This window comes from Pseudorasbora parva, chromosome 21, assembly GCF_024679245.1.
Source record: "Pseudorasbora parva isolate DD20220531a chromosome 21, ASM2467924v1, whole genome shotgun sequence".
In the NCBI taxonomy this organism is placed as follows: Eukaryota; Metazoa; Chordata; class Actinopteri; order Cypriniformes; family Gobionidae; genus Pseudorasbora; species Pseudorasbora parva.
In genome coordinates, this window is record NC_090192.1 from 2078640 (window position 1) to 2097180 (window position 18541).

General features: G+C 41.4%; 1 protein-coding gene across 2 annotated transcripts in view; it reads right to left on the reverse strand.

Annotated features, from left to right (window-relative positions):
* Positions 1 to 18541, reverse strand: part of spag9b (sperm associated antigen 9b) — a 112808-nt gene that overhangs the window by 82660 nt on the left and 11607 nt on the right. For both annotated transcript variants that reach the window (XM_067430747.1, XM_067430746.1), the window contains exon 2: positions 2901 to 3021. In XM_067430747.1, coding sequence (XP_067286848.1) covers positions 2901 to 3021 — 121 coding nt within the window. The remainder of the gene's footprint in view (positions 1 to 2900; positions 3022 to 18541) is intronic.

Below are 18541 nucleotides of genomic sequence, written 5' to 3' on the forward strand. Positions count from 1 at the left end.
CCAGGATCTGAGTAACACAAAAACTACCCAAACACTGGGTTGTTACATCTGACCCAGGATCTGAGTAACACAAAAACTACCCAAACACTGGGTTGTTACGTCTGACCCAGGATCTGAGTTACACAAAAACTACCCAAACACTGGGTTGTTACGTCTGACCCAGGATCTGAGTTACACAAAAACTACCCAAACACTGGGTTGTTACGTCTGACACAAGACCTGAGTGACACAAAAACTACCCAAACACTGGGTTGTTAGTCTGACCCAGGATCTGAGTGACACAAAAACTACCCAAACACTGGGTTGTTAGTCTGACCCAGGATCTGAGTGACACAAAAACTACCCAAACACTGGGTTGTTACATCTGACCCAGGATCTGAGTGACACAAAAACTACCCAAACACTGGGTTGTTACGTCTGACCCAGGATCTGAGTTACACAAAAACTACCCAAACATTGGGTTGTTACGTCTGACCCAGGATCTGAGTGACACAAAAACTACCCAAACACTGGGTTGTTAGTCTGACCCAGGATCTGAGTGACACAAAAACTACCCAAACACTGGGTTGTTACATCTGACCCAGGATCTGAGTGACACAAAAACTACCCAAACACTGGGTTGTTACGTCTGACCCAGGATCTGAGTTACACAAAAACTACCCAAACATTGGGTTGTTACGTCTGACCCAGGATCTGAGTGACACAAAAACTACCCAAACACTGGGTTGTTACGTCTGACCCAGGATCTAAGTGACACAAAAACTACCCAAACACTGGGTTGTTACGTCTGACCCAGGATCTGAGTAACACAAAAACTACCCAAACACTGGGTTGTTACTTCTGACCCAGGATCTGAGTAACACAAAAACTACCCAAACACTGGGTTGTTACGTCTGACCCAGGATCTGGGTAACACAAAAACTACCCAAACACTGGGTTGTTACGTCTGACCTAGGATCTGAGTAACACAAAAACTACCCAAACACTGGGTTGTTACGTCTGACCCAGGATCTGAGTAACACAAAAACTACCCAAACACTGGGTTGTTACGTCTGACCCGGGATCTGAGTAACACAAAAACTACCCAAACACTGGGTTGTTACGTCTGACCCAGGATCTGAGTAACACAAAAACTACCCAAACACTGGGTTGTTACGTCTGACCCGGGATCTGAGTAACACAAAAACTACCCAAACACTGGGTTGTTACGTCTGACTCAGGATCTGAGTAACACAAAAACTACCCAAACACTGGGTTGTTATGTCTGACCCAGGATCTGAGTAACACAAAAACTACCCAAACACTGGGTTGTTACGTCTGACCCGGGATCTGAGTAACACAAAAACTACCCAAACACTGGGTTGTTACGTCTGACCCAGGATCTGAGTGACACAAAAACTACCCAAACACTGGGTTGTTACGTCTGACCCGGGATCTGAGTAACACAAAAACTACCCAAACACTGGGTTCTTACGTCTGACCTCGGATCTGGGTAACACAAAAACTACACAAACACTGGGTTGTTACGTCCAACCCAGGATCTGAGTGACACAAAAACTACCCAAACACTGGGTTGTCACGTCTGACCCAGGATCTAAGTAACACAAAAACTACCCAAACACTGGGTTCTTACGTCTGACCTCGGATCTGGGTAACACAAAAACTACACAAACACTGGGTTGTTACGTCCGACCCAGGATCTGAGTGACACAAAAACTACCCAAACACTGGGTTGTTACGTCTGACCCGGGATCTGAGTGACACAAAAACTACCCAAACACTGGGTTGTTACGTCTGACCCAGGATCTGAGTAACACAAAAACTACCCAAACACTGGGTTGTCACGTCTGACCCAGGATCTGAGTTACGAAAAACTACCCAAACACTGGGTTGTTACGTCTGACACAGGATCTGAGTAACACAAAAACTACCCAAACACTGGGTTGTTACGTCCGACCCGGGATCTGAGTGACACAAAAACTACCCAAACACTGGGTTGTTACGTCTGACCCAGGATCTGAGTTACACAAAAACTACCCAAACACTGGGTTGTTACGTCTGACCCAGGATCTGAGTTACACAAAAACTAACCAAACACTGGGTTGTTACGCCTGACCCAGGATCTGACTAACACAAAAACTACCCAAACACTGGGTTGTCACGTCTGACCCAGGATCTGAGTAACACAAAAACTACCCAAACACTGGGTTGTTACGTCTGACCCAGGATCTGAGTAACACAAAAACTACCCAAACACAATATTTGCATTAATATAATTTTTTTAGCAGCACAACAGGTTGACTAGGAACATGAAATAGTCCAGCCATTACTTATTATGAGGAAACACAAAGGCCAAATTCTGTTAATCATCAACACAGTGAGTCAAACCACAGAATAAAGTTCTGATGTGCAGAAAAAGATTGTTTTTAGGCTGTAAGAAAATAGCTAAAGCATTGAAAATCCTAATTTCCACCACCAGGGCAATAATTAAGAAGCTCCACTCAGCTAAAGATGTTCTGAATCTGGAAGAGGATGTGTGTCTCTATCATTCCAATGCAGGAGGAGCGTTTGAGTGGACAAAGACTCTCCAAGCATCACAGATCAGAGATCAGTTGAGTCTTGTGCTCAGAAATAGGGCTGCATGATATTTGCAAAAACATTCATTGCTGCACTAAAGTCTAGCAAGATCTATAATGGTAGAAATTAAGAATCATCTTCTCTTGCTCCTGTAACTTACGGGGGTCCCTCAAGGCTCTATACTAGGGCCGCTTCTTTTCTCACTTTACATGTTGCCGTTGAGCTTCATATTGAATAAACATGGCACAGTTTCCATGGTCAGCTTCTCATTTGAGGGCAGACTCACTCAGTCCTAAAGTGCCGAGGTGAGGGAACACACTTACTCTGATCTGCGTAGTTCTTGGTCTTGAGCTCCATCTGTCTGGTCTGAGCCTCCAGGAGCTGCACACGGTTCTGCAGATCCTTCTTCTCTTGCTCTTGCGAGTCCTCACACTCGATATATCTCTAGAGGAGAAAGGGAGAGATTTTACACACACTGATATATTTCTCAGGGCTTCATGCTTACTTTTTATCAAGACCCTAATGATTTAAGACTTGACTTGGACCTCAGAGACTTGAGATTTGACTTGGACCCTAAAGACCTGAGACTTGGACCCTAAAGACCTGACACTTGGACCCTAAAGACCTGACACTTGGACCCTAAAGACCTGAGACTTGGACCCTAAAGACCTGAGACTTGGACCCTAAAGACCTGAGACTTGGACCCTAAAGACCTGACACTTGGACCCTAAAGACCTGAGACTTGGACCCTAAAGACCTGAGACTTGGACCCTAAAGACCTGAGACTTGGACCCTAAAGACCTGAGACTTGGACCCTAAAGACCTGAGACTTGGACCCTAAAGACCTGAGACTTGGACCCTAAAGACCTGAGACTTGGACCCTAAAGACCTGACACTTGGACCCTAAAGACCTGAGACTTGGACCCTAAAGACCTGAGACTTGGACCCTAAAGACCTGACACTTGGACCCTAAAGACCTGAGACTTGGACCCTAAAGACCTGAGACTTGGACCCTAAAGACTAGAGACTTGGACCCTAAAGACCGGACACTTGGACCCTAAAGACCGGACACTTGGACCCTAAAGACCTGAGACTTGGACCCTAAAGACCTGAGACTTGGACCCTAAAGACCTGAGACTTGGACCCTAAAGACCTGAGACTTAGACCCTAAAGACCTGAGACTTGGACCCTAAAGACCTGAGACTTGGACCCTAAAGACCTGAGACTTGGACCCTAAAGACCTGAGACTTAGACCCTAAAGACTTGAGACTGGACTTGGACCTCAGAGACTTGAGACTTGACTTGGACCTAGCGCTGCACGATTAATCGAAATCGAACCGCAATCGCGATTTGGCTTGTGTGCGATTATGAAAGCTCAATAAATGCCCAGTGTTAGCGAAGAGCGGCTCTGTGATCAGGAGTAAACGCTGCTCCGTCTGAAAGACTGCGAGTTTGAGTCGCTTATAACATGCGTTTGAAAAAGCAACACGAGTCAAACATCTTCACAAACTAGTGAAGCGTTCATAAACCTGTTCAACAAAAGACAACGTTTAATAACATGTTTTACCTCACTTCATATTCAGTCGAGTGTGTGTGAGCTGATGTGGCTTCTCATCAGAGTGAGGCAGACGAGGCGTTATTTTATAGTACTCTATGTCAATCAGCACTGCATTTTAATACACTTTGTTATTATGAAAATATCCTTGACGGCTTGAAGAACTCAAATACACCATATTTTGCTGCAGTCGTGTTTATTGTCGTCATGTTTATCAAAGCGTCTCTATCTTCTGTTTACAGCGTTAGCTTCACATCATGGATTTCCTGAAAACTAACGTCAATTACTTCTCTGAGGCAAATGTGGCTTTACCGCTCGAGGGCGCCCTCTGGCTTTCAGTATGAATTAAAATCTTTTGGGTAATCAATAATACGAAACTTAATAAACTTAAAAATATATAAATTTATTGGACAATCCATGTTTTTCTTCAATGTACAGGAGTTTTTTTTCCCCCACAGTGGATCACAAGAGGTTCATATTTCATATTAAAGACAGACTTTAAGAAATTGATATCACAGATAAACAACACACACACACACACACACACACACACACACACACACACACACACACACACACACACACACACACACACACACACACACACACACACACACACACACACACACACACATATATATACACACAGTCATAGGCTGTCTGCATATTAATAGGTAACCCAGCAGTCAAAATAAGTTTTCTGTAAAATATTACAAAAATAATAATAATAATAATTAGTATTAGTATTATATTGTTATATTTATTCTGACATACTCTTTTTTATTTGTAATTATGAAAATGTTATTGTAAAGGTAATATTTCTTATTTTTAAAAATATTTTTAGCAGTAATAATAATCATAATAATTATTATTAGTCACATTAATATAAAAACACAAAATGTTATATACACACACTTTTCATTTGTAGAAAATAATAACAATAATCGCATTTTAAATCGCAATCGCCATTTTTCCCAGAATAATCGCAATTATATATTTTCCCCAAATCGTGCAGCCCTACTTGGACCCTAAAGACTTTAGACTTGACTTGGACCTCAGAGACTTGAGATTTGACTTGGACCCTAAAGACCTGAGACTTGGACCCTAAAGACTTGGCTTGGACCCTAAAGTCTAGCGACTTGGACCCTAAAGTCTAGAGACTTGGACCCTAAAGACTTGAGACTTGGACCCTAAAGACTTGAGACTTGGACCCTAAAGACTTGAGACTTGGACCCTAAAGACTTGAGACTTGGACCCTAAAGACTAGAGACTTGGACCCTAAAGACTAGAGACTTGGACCCTAAAGACTAGAGACTTGGACCCTAAAGACTTGAGACTTGGACCCTAAAGACTTGAGACTTGGACCCTAAAGACTTGAGACTTGGACCCTAAAGACTAGAGACTTGGACCCTAAAGACTAGAGACTTGGACCCTAAAGACTTGAGACTTGGACCCTAAAGACTAGAGACTTGGACCCTAAAGACTAGAGACTTGGACCCTAAAGACTTGAGGCTTAGACCCTAAAGACTTGAGACTTGGACCCTAAAGACTTGAGGCTTAGACCCTAAAGACTTGAGACTTGGACCCTAAAGATTTGAGACTTGGACCCTAAAGACTAGAGACTTGGACCCTAAAGACCTGACACTTGGACCCTAAAGACTTGAGGCTTAGACCCTAAAGAATTGAGGCTTAGACCCTAAAGACTTGAGGCTTAGACCCTAAAGACTAGACTTGGACCCTAAAGACTAGAGACTTGGACCCTAAAGACTTGAGGCTTGGACCCTAAAGACTAGAAACTTGGACCCTAAAGACTTGAGGCTTAGACCCTAAAGACTTGAGGCTTAGACCCTAAAGACTTGAGGCTTAGACCCTAAAGACTTGAGGCTTAGACCCTAAAGACTTGAAACTTGAACATTTCTGGTTTTCATTAAATTGTATTTCAGTTCAAGTTTGATACATCAGGTTAACGAAACTAAATAAGCACATTTCAAGTTTTTTATATTTTTTATTTATGTCAGTTAACATTTATTTATTCTAAGTAAAATATATTTTTTATGGGTTTTTTTTAAAGGAGGAACTTTCAGCCCAGTTTACTGTGATTTTTCCTGTCACTTGAAGCATTTGTTCAGCATTTTTTGGATGGCTACATAAGTATCTCTCACATGGGATGTGACACAAACAGCAGTGTCAGGACTCTCGTTTACTCTGGAGTACGTTAGAGTCAAGTGCAAAACACACGGTCAAAGTGGGAGGTGAACCAGTGGTCATTCCCATGGTGGTGCGAAGCCTTTAATTCTGGTAGCAGAGACAGACGCTAAAATCCCAACAGCTGCCGCTCATTCCTGTTTCACTCTCTCATACACCAAAGATGAACGAGCCTGTGATGGGCGAGGTCTGTGTGTCATTTCCCCTCCTTCAGACTCCACACGCACACACATTTTTGTGAAATGTGGGGACATTCCAAAGGTGTAATGGTTTTTATACTGTACAAACCGTATTTTCTATCCCCTTACACTGCCCCTAAACCTACCAATCACACACACACACACACACACACACACACACACACACACACACACACACACACACACACACACACACACACACACACACACACACACACACACACACACACACACACACACACACACACACACACACACACACACGCAGTCCCTGCCCCTAAACCTACCCATCACAGGAAACATTCTGCATTACTTTATCACAAAATCTCCTCCTGTGTGATTTATAAGCCTTTTGTAAAGTAGGGCCATGGGTAATGTCCTCATATTTCACCCTCTCCTGTAATACCTGTGTCATACCCATGGCATTATACACATTTGTGTCCTCATATTTCACAAAAAGATGCACCCACACACACACACACACCCACCCACCCTATGTCCTCAGCTCTGTTGTTAGAGGTCATCCAAGCCCTGAAACTATGAGTGCAATGGACCACGACTCTAAGAGCTGCGGTCCTGCTATTGTTTATGTTGGTTGTGTGTGTGTCAATGAGTGCAAATCAACAGGCATGCCACAATGCACCAAGTAGTTTTTCAAATAATGAAATTCACATGAAATTCAAAATAACAAGCAAGCAAATGCTCCTAGGGCTGAAACGATTCCTCAAGTAACTTGAGTTAATCAAATTCAAAAAATGTAGCAAAATCATCTTCCTCGAAGCTTTATTTAGTCCATTTAACTACATGGATGTTAAAGCAAGTGCTGTATAGTTTTCAACCCTGGTTTAGGTTAAGAAATGTAATTTCACCAAATAAGTTTTTTTAAAGCAACCTGTTTATGTAACGATAACTTCACGCTTACACTGAGGATCTGAATTTGTGACGGGTGGAGGGTAGTTTTTAACAGCGGATTCGGTGACGTTAGTGCTGATCATCACATCTCTATTCTCATCTCTACTCTTGTTCTTTTTTCAAGTTTCCATCCTGTCTAGGGCTGCACGATTAATCGAAATCGAACCACAATCGCGATTTGTGTAATGTGCGATTGTGAAAGCTTAAAGGCTGCGATTTAAATTAAATAAATAAATGCCCAGTGTGTACGCGGAGCAGCTCTGTGATCAGGAGTAAACGCTGCTCCGTCTGAAAGACTGCAAGTTTGAGTCGCTTATAACTAGGGATGCACCGAATCCAGGATTCGGGTTCGGATTCGGACGAATATTGGGCTTTTTGACTGGGTTCGGTTAATGCCGAACCTTAGAATTTTTTTCCACCGAACCGAACCCGCTTGCACTACGCGATACTGGCCGATGATGCCGCGGTTGATTATGGCAACGTGTTTACTAGGTGGACCGTTCGAATGCAGTAGGCTGTGAAAGAGTGAAAATGGAACTTGTGAACAGAAAATGTGTTGTTTGGCAGTACTTTCAGTCACAAGAAGGCAATTCGAGTCGAGCTATATGTTCAGTTTGCAATGCCGATTTGTCTCGTGGTGGCAAGAACCCTAAACAATAGACGCTGGATGTCCGGTTCGCGAACGAATCGTTCTTTTTAACCGGATCTTTTTAGTGATCCGGTCGAACCAGTTAACTCTGAAACTCCGAACAACATCTTCCCTTCTTCAGAATGACTTCAGTGCCGTTCTTTGTTCTTTTCTCAGAGAAAAGCTTAACTCAAGTCTTCCAGAGTCGCGGTCAGAGCTGATTAGAAAGACCGCCGCCGTTCGCCAGTTTCTGTGTTTACTAGAAGCACGCAAACGCAACTTGGCCGTCGTCACTATGGCCCCGCCCACCGACTCTACACACGATGTGATTGGCCCGACCAGAGTTAGGCGTGTACAGCTCAGAAGGGTATTGAGAGTTGCTAGACGACACTCGCGACAGATTAGATTTGCTGCCTCTAGGGTGCGTCTAGATTTCTAGGCTAAATTACTATGACTCTTAAGTAACAAAATTTCAAGTGTCTAGACTCTAGATTAAAATAAGGCCAGATTTATGAATATAGACCATACACTGTAAAAAATTATTTAGAAAAAAAGTTTCCTGGTTGCCTTAAAATTTTGAGTTCATTGAAATCAAAGTTTTGAGTTAATACAATGAACATTTTTTGAGATTCAACAACCTTTATTAAAATATTATTAAAAGATTTTGTAAGCATTTTGGGTAATTGTGTGTTTTATTTCTGATGACGCAGTGAAATATGCCAAAGTGCTATTTTTATGATGTATCACATTTTTTATGTGGTTCAGATACAATAATATTTTGAGTTTCTATTTATTAAACAAATTTCCTTTATTGTATCAACTCACATTTTTAATTTCAATAAACTCAAAATTTTAAGGCAACCAGGTTACTTACTTTTTTTGAGTTAAACCAACAAAAACAACAACATTTTTACAGTGTAGGGTTTAAGAGCTGCAGACATTTTTATTTGGGTATGTCGTTTTCAGAAAATTCTCAAAAATGGGGACAGGTTAAGAGTTTATACAAATATTTTTTCATTGAAAATGTTCTTCAGGTTTATACAGCCAATAAATCCATAAGTATAGACAATTTAAGTTTGCAAACAATTTATCATTTATAATGTCACACTTACTATTAATTCAACAGTTTAAATCTTTTTTTCATACTTAAAAATACATAGATTGATTTTAGGAAGGGGGTCCTCATTAAAGGTCCGTCATATTTGTGGGTCCTTGGCATCTTAAAGTTTGAAAACCCCTGAGCTAGATGAACAACAGTACACACGGTCATCTTGCCTCGATCACACCTGAAAATGTGAAGCACATATTGTCAGCCAAAGCTTTTAATGTTAATCCGTGACTGTTAATCACATGAGCCTCTACCTGATGATGGTATCAAGCCATTGCCTTAAACTTCACACACAGACAGAAGTGCATCTCTGCCATCTGTGTTGTGTATCAGCTGATAAAAGATTTCTTTTCTGCATCAGAGCACAGTGTGTGACGGGTCTCATGATCTCAGAGCCGCGGGTCAACAGTAGACACACTGCTTAACCCCTAAACTCCATCTATCAATGATAGGGATAGTCTTTTTTTTTTTTTTTTTTTTAAACAGCGGACAATATTTTGTCCAAGGCAAATTTCCTTCGGGATAATAAAAGTCAATCAACCAGTCAATAAACTACAATATCCATCTACACTACAGCATTACTTGATAGTCTGACTAACAAAAAAATAAGAAAATAATGCTTTTATTCATGATTTATGATTATGATATGATGACTCTTTTTATTATATTTCTTTCCCATCATCATAAAAGGCTATCATTTGAAAGCTTAAACACTCAAAATTGAAAATCGTTTTGAAATTGGACATTGCGTTATCATGGAAATGGTACTTTTTGGTAGATTTTTCACTTCCTCTTGTTTATCATAACAAGAGTCTCAACTAAAGAAAAAAACGCTCCGCTTCCAAAACGCTCTCAAGCGCTCACAACGCGGCGTGTTCAGCAGAGCGCCTAGTGTTTTCAGCTGGCAAAAAACGCTTTGGTGGACACACGGCCTAACTTTTATTTGAGGAAATCTGTTTATAATAGGCTATTGGGTTTGAACTTATTGGTCCTCCGCTTTTTTTTAGTGGCATTCAGTATAAGGCTATGGCTGTTCAGTGTTTATAGATTAGTTAGTGGTCTCATCAGCCCTCATTTATCAATCTTGCGTAGAAACGGGCGTTTATGTTGGCGTAAGATTATGCTTACACTCCTCTCACCGCCTGATTTATGAAGCTGTGCGCACCTCTGCAATCCAGGTGTACACAATACTTGCCCTTGATAAATGCGGCGGCTGAAAACAATCGTCATTAGAATAACACGCCCCTATAAATTCAAGTCTCCGCCTCCCCCACGCCCTCATTTTACGCCATGGACACACGGAAGACGGCAAAGAAGCGAAACTTCTCCGACGTGAATGGTAAATGGACTGCATTTATATAGTGCTTTTATCCAAAGCGCTTTACATTTTTGCCTCACATTCACCCATTCATACACCGACGGCGATGTCAGCCATGTAAGGCACCATCCAGCTCGTCGGGAGCAGCTGGGGTTAGGTGTCTTGCTCATGGACACCTCAACACTTGGTCAGGTGGAACCGGGGATCGAACCACCAACCTTCTGGTTTGTAGACAACCTACATGAACCACTGAGCCGCCCCACGTGGAGATCGGGCGCGTCTCAATCATTTTACTAGTCAGGGCACGGATTAGCACATAAGTCAACGGGCTGACTCCCTGATCAGTGCCCTGACTACTGAACTAGTGAGATGATTGCATGCCCAACGAGCCGATCACCAGGGAAGTGGAAAAAAACTAAATTGTTTTATGTGGGAGTTTAAAGTGAGATTAAAGGCACCCACAAAAACAAAATATGGACCTAAATTACGAGTACTGTTAATAGTGTGGAGGTTGAGAAGCGCACTCCAGCAGTTTAAATAGCTGTTTGGATGAGAAATGACCTATCAATGCATTATTTTACAGCACATGTTTTGAAACAATTAGCATTTAATTTCGTATCACGGCACATGTAGGCTATTGGGGTGTACGATAGCGATGATGATGTGATGTGGACCATTCATTCACATTAATAATAGCATGACAATTTGTAAGATTCTTATTATTATTATTTAAAAGAAGAAGAACATTTTTATTATTTTGTCAGTCTGAATTATTTTCAGTCCCAGTCCGTGCGTAACCCTGCCGGGCGTTACCCTGAAACGTCAGGTAAAGCGCACAGGCTCGAGACTGGAGGAATACAGGCCTACAAATCAAACGCTTTGGTATACTCACGCAAATTAAACATTGAAGTCCATGTTGCACAAAAATAAACACTGAAGTTTATAATTACTATGTTGTTGTTTTTTTACAGTGGGTCATAAAATAGCATATCTTGTCAGTGCGTTTTGTGGTGTTATTGTTTTTCTGCGTATTTTCGCACTAACTCAAACGTGCGTACACCGCCTCCTGAGCTGGCGTAGGATTTGAACGTGCCGTACGCCAACGTCCATATTGATAAATCTCAAAGTCACCGTGGGTTTGGGTGTACGCTGGAAATTTGGTGTACGCACTTTTGATAAATGAGGGCCATTCTCTCTTGCGCTGCTGCTTCGCTAGCATGAATGAATGAAAGCATCGTCGGCATCGGGAGTTAACACAGTTTGAGCCAGCGGCTCGATTGATAAGGCTGTGTCTACAGACATTTCACCCTCCTCCACTTCAGGTGAAGGTGCTGGAGAAAAGTCCTCTACTTTAGATGACCGCCCTGTTGCAAAGCTACTGTCGTCACTCCAGTCACTTTCCATCTTTGCAAGTCTGACAGCTGTCAATCAATCCGTCACTGCGGGTCTCAGGTGCACTCTGCCCCCCCTTCGTCTCATCCCTTCTGTCTCTGCTGGGCTCTGCCCACTTTTTGAGCATTTTTCAAATATTGGCAGTGGGCGGAGTTAGGCTGTGAACAGGGGTTTAGTTACCCTTTAACTAGAGCCAAATCTAATAAGAGTATTAGCGGTCAAGCCAGAGAACCTTGTTCCGTTCACAACAGATGTTTCTGAAGTCCTTATGCATGATTTACAAACAGAACTGAGCCGAATCGCACACAGAGGCTCATGAAAGCGATCATATGATCCGGAGGACAGCGCTCATATGAGCAGAGATGCAGACTTCAGGCTCTTTGCTCCGCATAATATCCCCATTGTGCCGCCACAGATAGGGGCTTCTGTGTGCCGCGACTGCATTGATAGAGCTCTCTTTAACTCGACTGCGCCTTCACTGCACTTCCTCCGGGGCTCGGAGCCAGCGCTCACAATATGGACACGAGATACGCGCCGCTAGCAAGGTTTTGCTCCTAGCTTTGGTTATCCGAGCTTAGCTCTGAACTGGGTATTTTTTTCCTGAAGAAAATGTGAGTGGTGCTTGCAGTGGCAAAACTCGGGGCCTGATTGCTACTGTGATGCAAAAAAGCCAACCAAAATGTCTGTACAATGTTGTGGAGCTGAGATATGGCTTTTTCGTGTTTGAACGGTTCCTAGGGTACTCTAAATGGTTGCTAAGGTGTAGCTATACAGTTTAAGGGATGATATTTAAAATACTATTTGCCAGTCTGAGTCAAAAGAGCCCAACTCTGTATGTGTACAATGCTCTGGTGCTAAGATATGGCTTGTTAATATTGATATATGGTTGCTAGGGTACTCTAAATGGTTGCTAGGGTGTGGCTATACAGTTTATGGGGTGATATTAAAAAGACTATTAGCCAGTCTGAGACAAAAGAGCCCAACTCTGTATGTGTACACTGCTCTGGTGCGAAGATATGGCTTGTAAATGTTGATATATGGTTGCTAGGGTGCTATAACTGGTTGCTAGGCAAACATTGTACGCCGATCGCTTAGAAAATCACTTGGTTCCTTTTGACTAGTTCCTACTATATTTACATGGACAGTGTGATGAATTTTGGAAGCTTTCTGTTTCAAATTTAAGCATTGTAGAATTTAACTGATGATCAATATTTATCTGGTCAAAGGGATGCGCCGATATGAACATTTTGCCCAAATGTCCGAAAATCCAATTTTGGTTGTCCCAAACACACAATAATAATATTCTCATTATGATTTTGATGTCGCCGATATGACAGACGTGCTCATGTTTACTGTATTTTCCTTTTGTTTTTAAAAAGTGGATTCCAATCATATTTAACCATCATGTGCATCTTAAGTGTCTCAGCTGAAGGAAAATTACATTATTTATTGGCTTTAATATAATCTGACACATTTTATGTTATCATTAAAAATGTACATATATCAGTTGATATATTTATCTGTTTATTAACCCAGTACAGCCTGATTTAAAGGGATAGTTCACCCAAAATTATAACTCTATCATTAATTCCTCATGTCGTTCCAAACCCGTGAGCCCTTCGTTCATCTTCAGACACAGATGAAGATATTTCTGATGAGATCTGAGAGCTCTCTGACCCCTCCATAGACAGCAATGAACACTTTCAAGGTCCAGAAAGGAAGTAAAATAGGCACGTGACTCCAGTGGTTCAACCTTTAATGTGATGAAGAGATGAGAAAACTAACCCTATAAAAAGGCACAATATGTAAGTTTTTTCATTAGAATATCCACTAGAACAATGTTTGTTGCAATTTTGTTGACTTGTGTGCTTACATTATGTTTCCAAGAATGTTTAAATCCAGAGAAATCATACATTTTAACCAGTACACTGTGTGTGTGTGTGTGTGTGTGTGTGTGTGTGTGTGTGTGTGTGTGTGTGTGTGTGTGTGTGTGTGTGTGTGTGTTGGGTAGGTTTAGGGGTAGGGGCAGTGTACAGGTCCTTCTCAAAAAATTAGCATATGATAAAGTTCATTATTTTCCATAATGTAATGATAAAAATTAAACTTTCATATATTTTAGATTCATTGCACACCAACTGAAATATTTCAGGTCTTTTATTGTTTTAATAGTGATGATTTTAGCATACAGCTCATGAAAACCCATCATATGGAAGTAAAACTGTGCCGCTGGATTTTGATTTCTAATTTTTAGCACTGAATTTTGTTACATCGAATTTTTAACACTGAATTTTATTTTGCATCTAAATCAGACTTTGAATTTTAAAAGCCATCGAATTTCTAGCACTGTTTTTTTTGCCTATGACATTTTTTCAATGTTTTAAAAAAATTCAGTGTAAAAAGAAATTCAACGTCTCAAAAAATTCAGTGTAAAAAAATTCAATGTCTCAAAAGATTCAGTGTAAAAAAATTCAACGTCTCAAAAAATTCAGTGTAAAAATATTCAGAGTCAACATCCGGGTAACCAAGGAGAAGCAATCGATCCCTGTATCAAATCATCCAACATCCAGCCAATCATTTACGCTCCATTGGTCATGTGACGCTGAAACAGGAAGGCGGGGAACAGGGCCGTTTCTAGCCTTTCTGGCACCCTAGGCGAGATTCATATGTTGCACCCCCCCCCCCCCCTTCCTCTTTTTTTTTTTAAACTACAACTTATTAAGTAAATATGACTTCCTTATTTCATGGGCATATTGTACATGCATTAATCGAATAATGTAGCTAGGTTTATTATCTCTGAGATCACAGATGTTGGGGGGTTCGGGGGCATGCTCCCCCGAGAAAAATTTGATTTCTATGATCTACATACGTGTATTTTAAGATGTTCTGAAGGCCAAAAAATTAGATAACAATAGCTTGAAAACCATGTCACTCGGCGCCGCTGCGGATTGAAGAACACAGTGACACAAAGACTAAAAGACGGGACGAAGCAGTAGCCGAAGCCTTGCGCCAGTTTCATGTTTTAAAGGTTAATCACATATTTTTTTAGGGGGGGCTGATGCATAAGTTCATAAAAAAGGGCCTAGTGACGCCCATGGTTATGACAGTATTAGCCTACTTGATCAATTTACACTAAACAGCTATCTCTGATGTAAAAAAAAAATTATTCAAATTAACTGCTATAATGTTCTGCACCTGAAATGAGCATGGCGTGTGGTCCGTCCAGTACTAATATTCAGTGTAATGTTTTGCTCAACGTTATGATAGAGGGACCAGCTTAGTAGAGAACAAGTAACCAATAAGTAGGCTATACCTGTATATTTCGCTTTCTTTTTACGATACTGAGCCCCTGATGGCTTTGACCTTTTCATGATGATGAAACTAAAGCACGCTGTAACGAGTAGAAATATAGTGTGGCCCCTTTAAGAGTTGCGCGCACTCCCTGCAAACGAAGTCTGCATTTTGTGTATGTGCGCACTGAGTCTTGAGCTCCCATGTGTGGGGATTATTTTCTGTTTTCTGTTGCTAACAGTTTTCTGTTGCTAACAGTTATTTTGTTTTATTAAGTAATGCTGTGGACGGAAAGGGAGTTTGTGATGAGAGTTCAGCGGGGAATAAAGTGCGATCTGTTTGATGTTAATCGCCTCCGTGTTTGCATCCACTCCAGTTACATTAAGTGAGCTATCCGCATTTTTCACTCGGACACAAGCGTTACAACGCCACGGATGACGACGTTCCCTGCCGCCCTCTACATGATCTCATTTCATTACAGCAGCTCCACTATCACCATGGCGACTTCACTCCAATAATCGCAACTAATCATAATGCCTTGAAATAGCAAAAGTACGAAATATTAATAATAAAATATATATGAAATAACTAAAAAATCTTGTTGGGGCGGGGGCTCATTGACGCCCCCCAGCTGTTGGCGCCCTAGGCGACCGCCTAGTTTGCCTATGCCTAGAAACGGCACTGGCGGGGAAGTTCACTTCAGGTGAGCTCCAGAGCTCAGCAGCATGGCTCAGAACACACACGATGGCGCTTCAGTGAGTTTACTCATGACCAATGGAGCGTAAATGATTGGCTGGATGTTGGATGATTTGATACAGGGATCGATTGCTTCTCCTTGGTTACCCGGATGTTGACTCTGAATATTTTTACACTGAATCTTTTGAGACGTTGAATTTTTTTACACTGAATCTTTTGAGACGTTGAATTTTTTTACACTGAATTTTTTGAGACGTTGAATTTCTTTTTACACTGAATTTTTTTAAAACATTGAAAAAATGTCATAGGCAAAAAAAAACAGAGCTAGAAATTCGATGGCTTTTAAAATTCAAAGTCTGATTTAGATGCAAAATAAAATTCAGTGTTAAAAATTCGATGTAACAAAATTCAGTGCTAAAAATTTGAATTCAAAATCCAGTGGCACAGTTTTACTTCCATACCATCATCTCAAAAAATTAGCATATCATGAAAAGGTTCTCTAAATGAGCTATTAACCTAATCATCTGAATCAACTAATGAACTCTAAACACCTGCAAAAGATTCCTGAGGCTTTTAAAAACTCCCAGCCGGGTTCATTACTCAAAACCGCAATCATGGGTAAGACTGCCGACCTGACTGCTGTCCAGAAGGCCATCATTGACACCCTCAAGCGAGAGGGGAAGACACAGAAAGACATTTCTGAACGAATAGGCTGTTCCCAGAGTGCTGTATCAAGGCACCTCAGTGGGAAGTCTGTGGGAAGGAAAAAGTGTGGCAAAAAACGCTGCACAACGAGAAGAGGTGAGCGGACCCTGAGGAAGATTGTGGAGAAGGACCGATTCCAGACCTTGGGGGACCTGCGGAAGCAGTGGACTGAGTCTGGAGTAGAAACATCCAGAGCCACCGTGCACAGGCGTGTGCAGGAAATGGGCTACAGGTGCCGCATTCCCCAGGTCAAGACACTTTGGGGCTACAGAGAAGCAGCACTGGACTGGTGCTCAGTGGTCCAAAGGACTTTTTTTGGATGAAAGCAAATTTTGCATGTCATTGGGAAATCAAGGTGCCAGAGTCTGGAGGAAGACTGGGGAGAAGGAAATGCCCAAATGCCTGAAGTCCAGTGTCAAGTCCCCACAGTCAGTGATGGTCTGGGGTGCCATGTCAGCTGCTGGTGTTGGTCCGCTGTGTTTTATCAAGGGCAGGGTCAATGCAGCGAGCTATCAGGAGATTTTGGAGCACTTCATGCTTCCATCTGCTGAGAAGCTTTATGGAGATGAAGATTTGGTTTTTCAGCACGACCTGGACCTTGCTCAGTGCCAAAACCACTGGTAAATGGTTTACTGACCATGGTATTACTGTGCTCAACTCTCCTGACCTGAACCCCATAGAGAATCTGTGGGATATTGTGAAGAGAAAGTTGAGAGACGCGAGACCCAACACTCTGGATGAGCTTAAGGCCGCTATCGGAGCATCCTGGTCCTCCAGAACACCTCAGCAGCGCCACAGGCTGATCACCTCCACGCCACGCCGCACTGAAGCAGTCATTTCTGCTAAAGGATTCCACATCAAGTGTTGAGTGCAGAACTGAACATCATTATTTGAAGGTTGACTATTTTTATTAAAAACACTTTTCTTTTATTGGTCGGATGAAATATGCAAAAAAAAATTTAGATAGGAATTTAGGGTTTTCATGAGCTGTATGCCAAAATCATCAGTATTAAAACAATAAAAGACCTGAAATATTTCAGCTGGTGTGCAATGAATCTAAAATATATGAAAGTTTAATTTTTATCATTACATTATGGAAAATAATGATCTTTATCACAATATGCTAATTTTTTGAGAAGGACCTGTAAGGGGATAGAAAATACGGTTTGTACAATATTAAAACCATTACGCCTGTGGAATGTCCCTACATTTCACAAAAACAAACGTGTGTGTGTGTGTGTGTGTGTGTGTGTGTGTGTGTGTGTGTGTGTGTGTGTGTGTGTGTGTGTGTGTGTGTGTGTGTGTGTGTGTGTGTGTGTGTGAAACAGAGACAGAAATTGAAGTCTCTAAAGTCTTAATTGCTGTGAAGTAACTTCAGGAACGGAAAAGAAAAGGAGCGAGAGCCTCAGAAATACCCTGACTGGAGAAAGGAACTCAGGAAGCTCCTCTTCCGGTGCATTCAAAGACATTCCCTGACATTTCCTTCCACAGTCTAGAAGTATGAACACAACTACGAACAGACTTGACCAATGCAGTCCCAAAGTGCACACGTCACACTACTACAGCGTTAATAAACATCAGCCGTAATGTTACCATCAAACGTCTGAGCCATTAAACCAGATGGCACTTCTGTTCAAAGCTTGATGTTATTGCTATTATATTGAGTCTATCCCATAATTAGCCAGCAGTTCTGAAACTAGTCAAATGAACTGGATGTAACGTGACACTCAAAAAAAATAAACTGTTGAACGAACTTAATTAAATACAACTTTTCCACGAAATTGAATTATGCTTTCCCAACAAAATCGAATTGGTTTGAAATTATTTGTTGCAATCTTGTTGTATGAACTTAAAATCATTTAGTCAAAACTACAAAAAAAAATCATGTCATTCCAACTAGATAAAGTAGGCTAAAGAGGGGTAAAACTGATGACCATATTTAGTCTATGGGAACTGT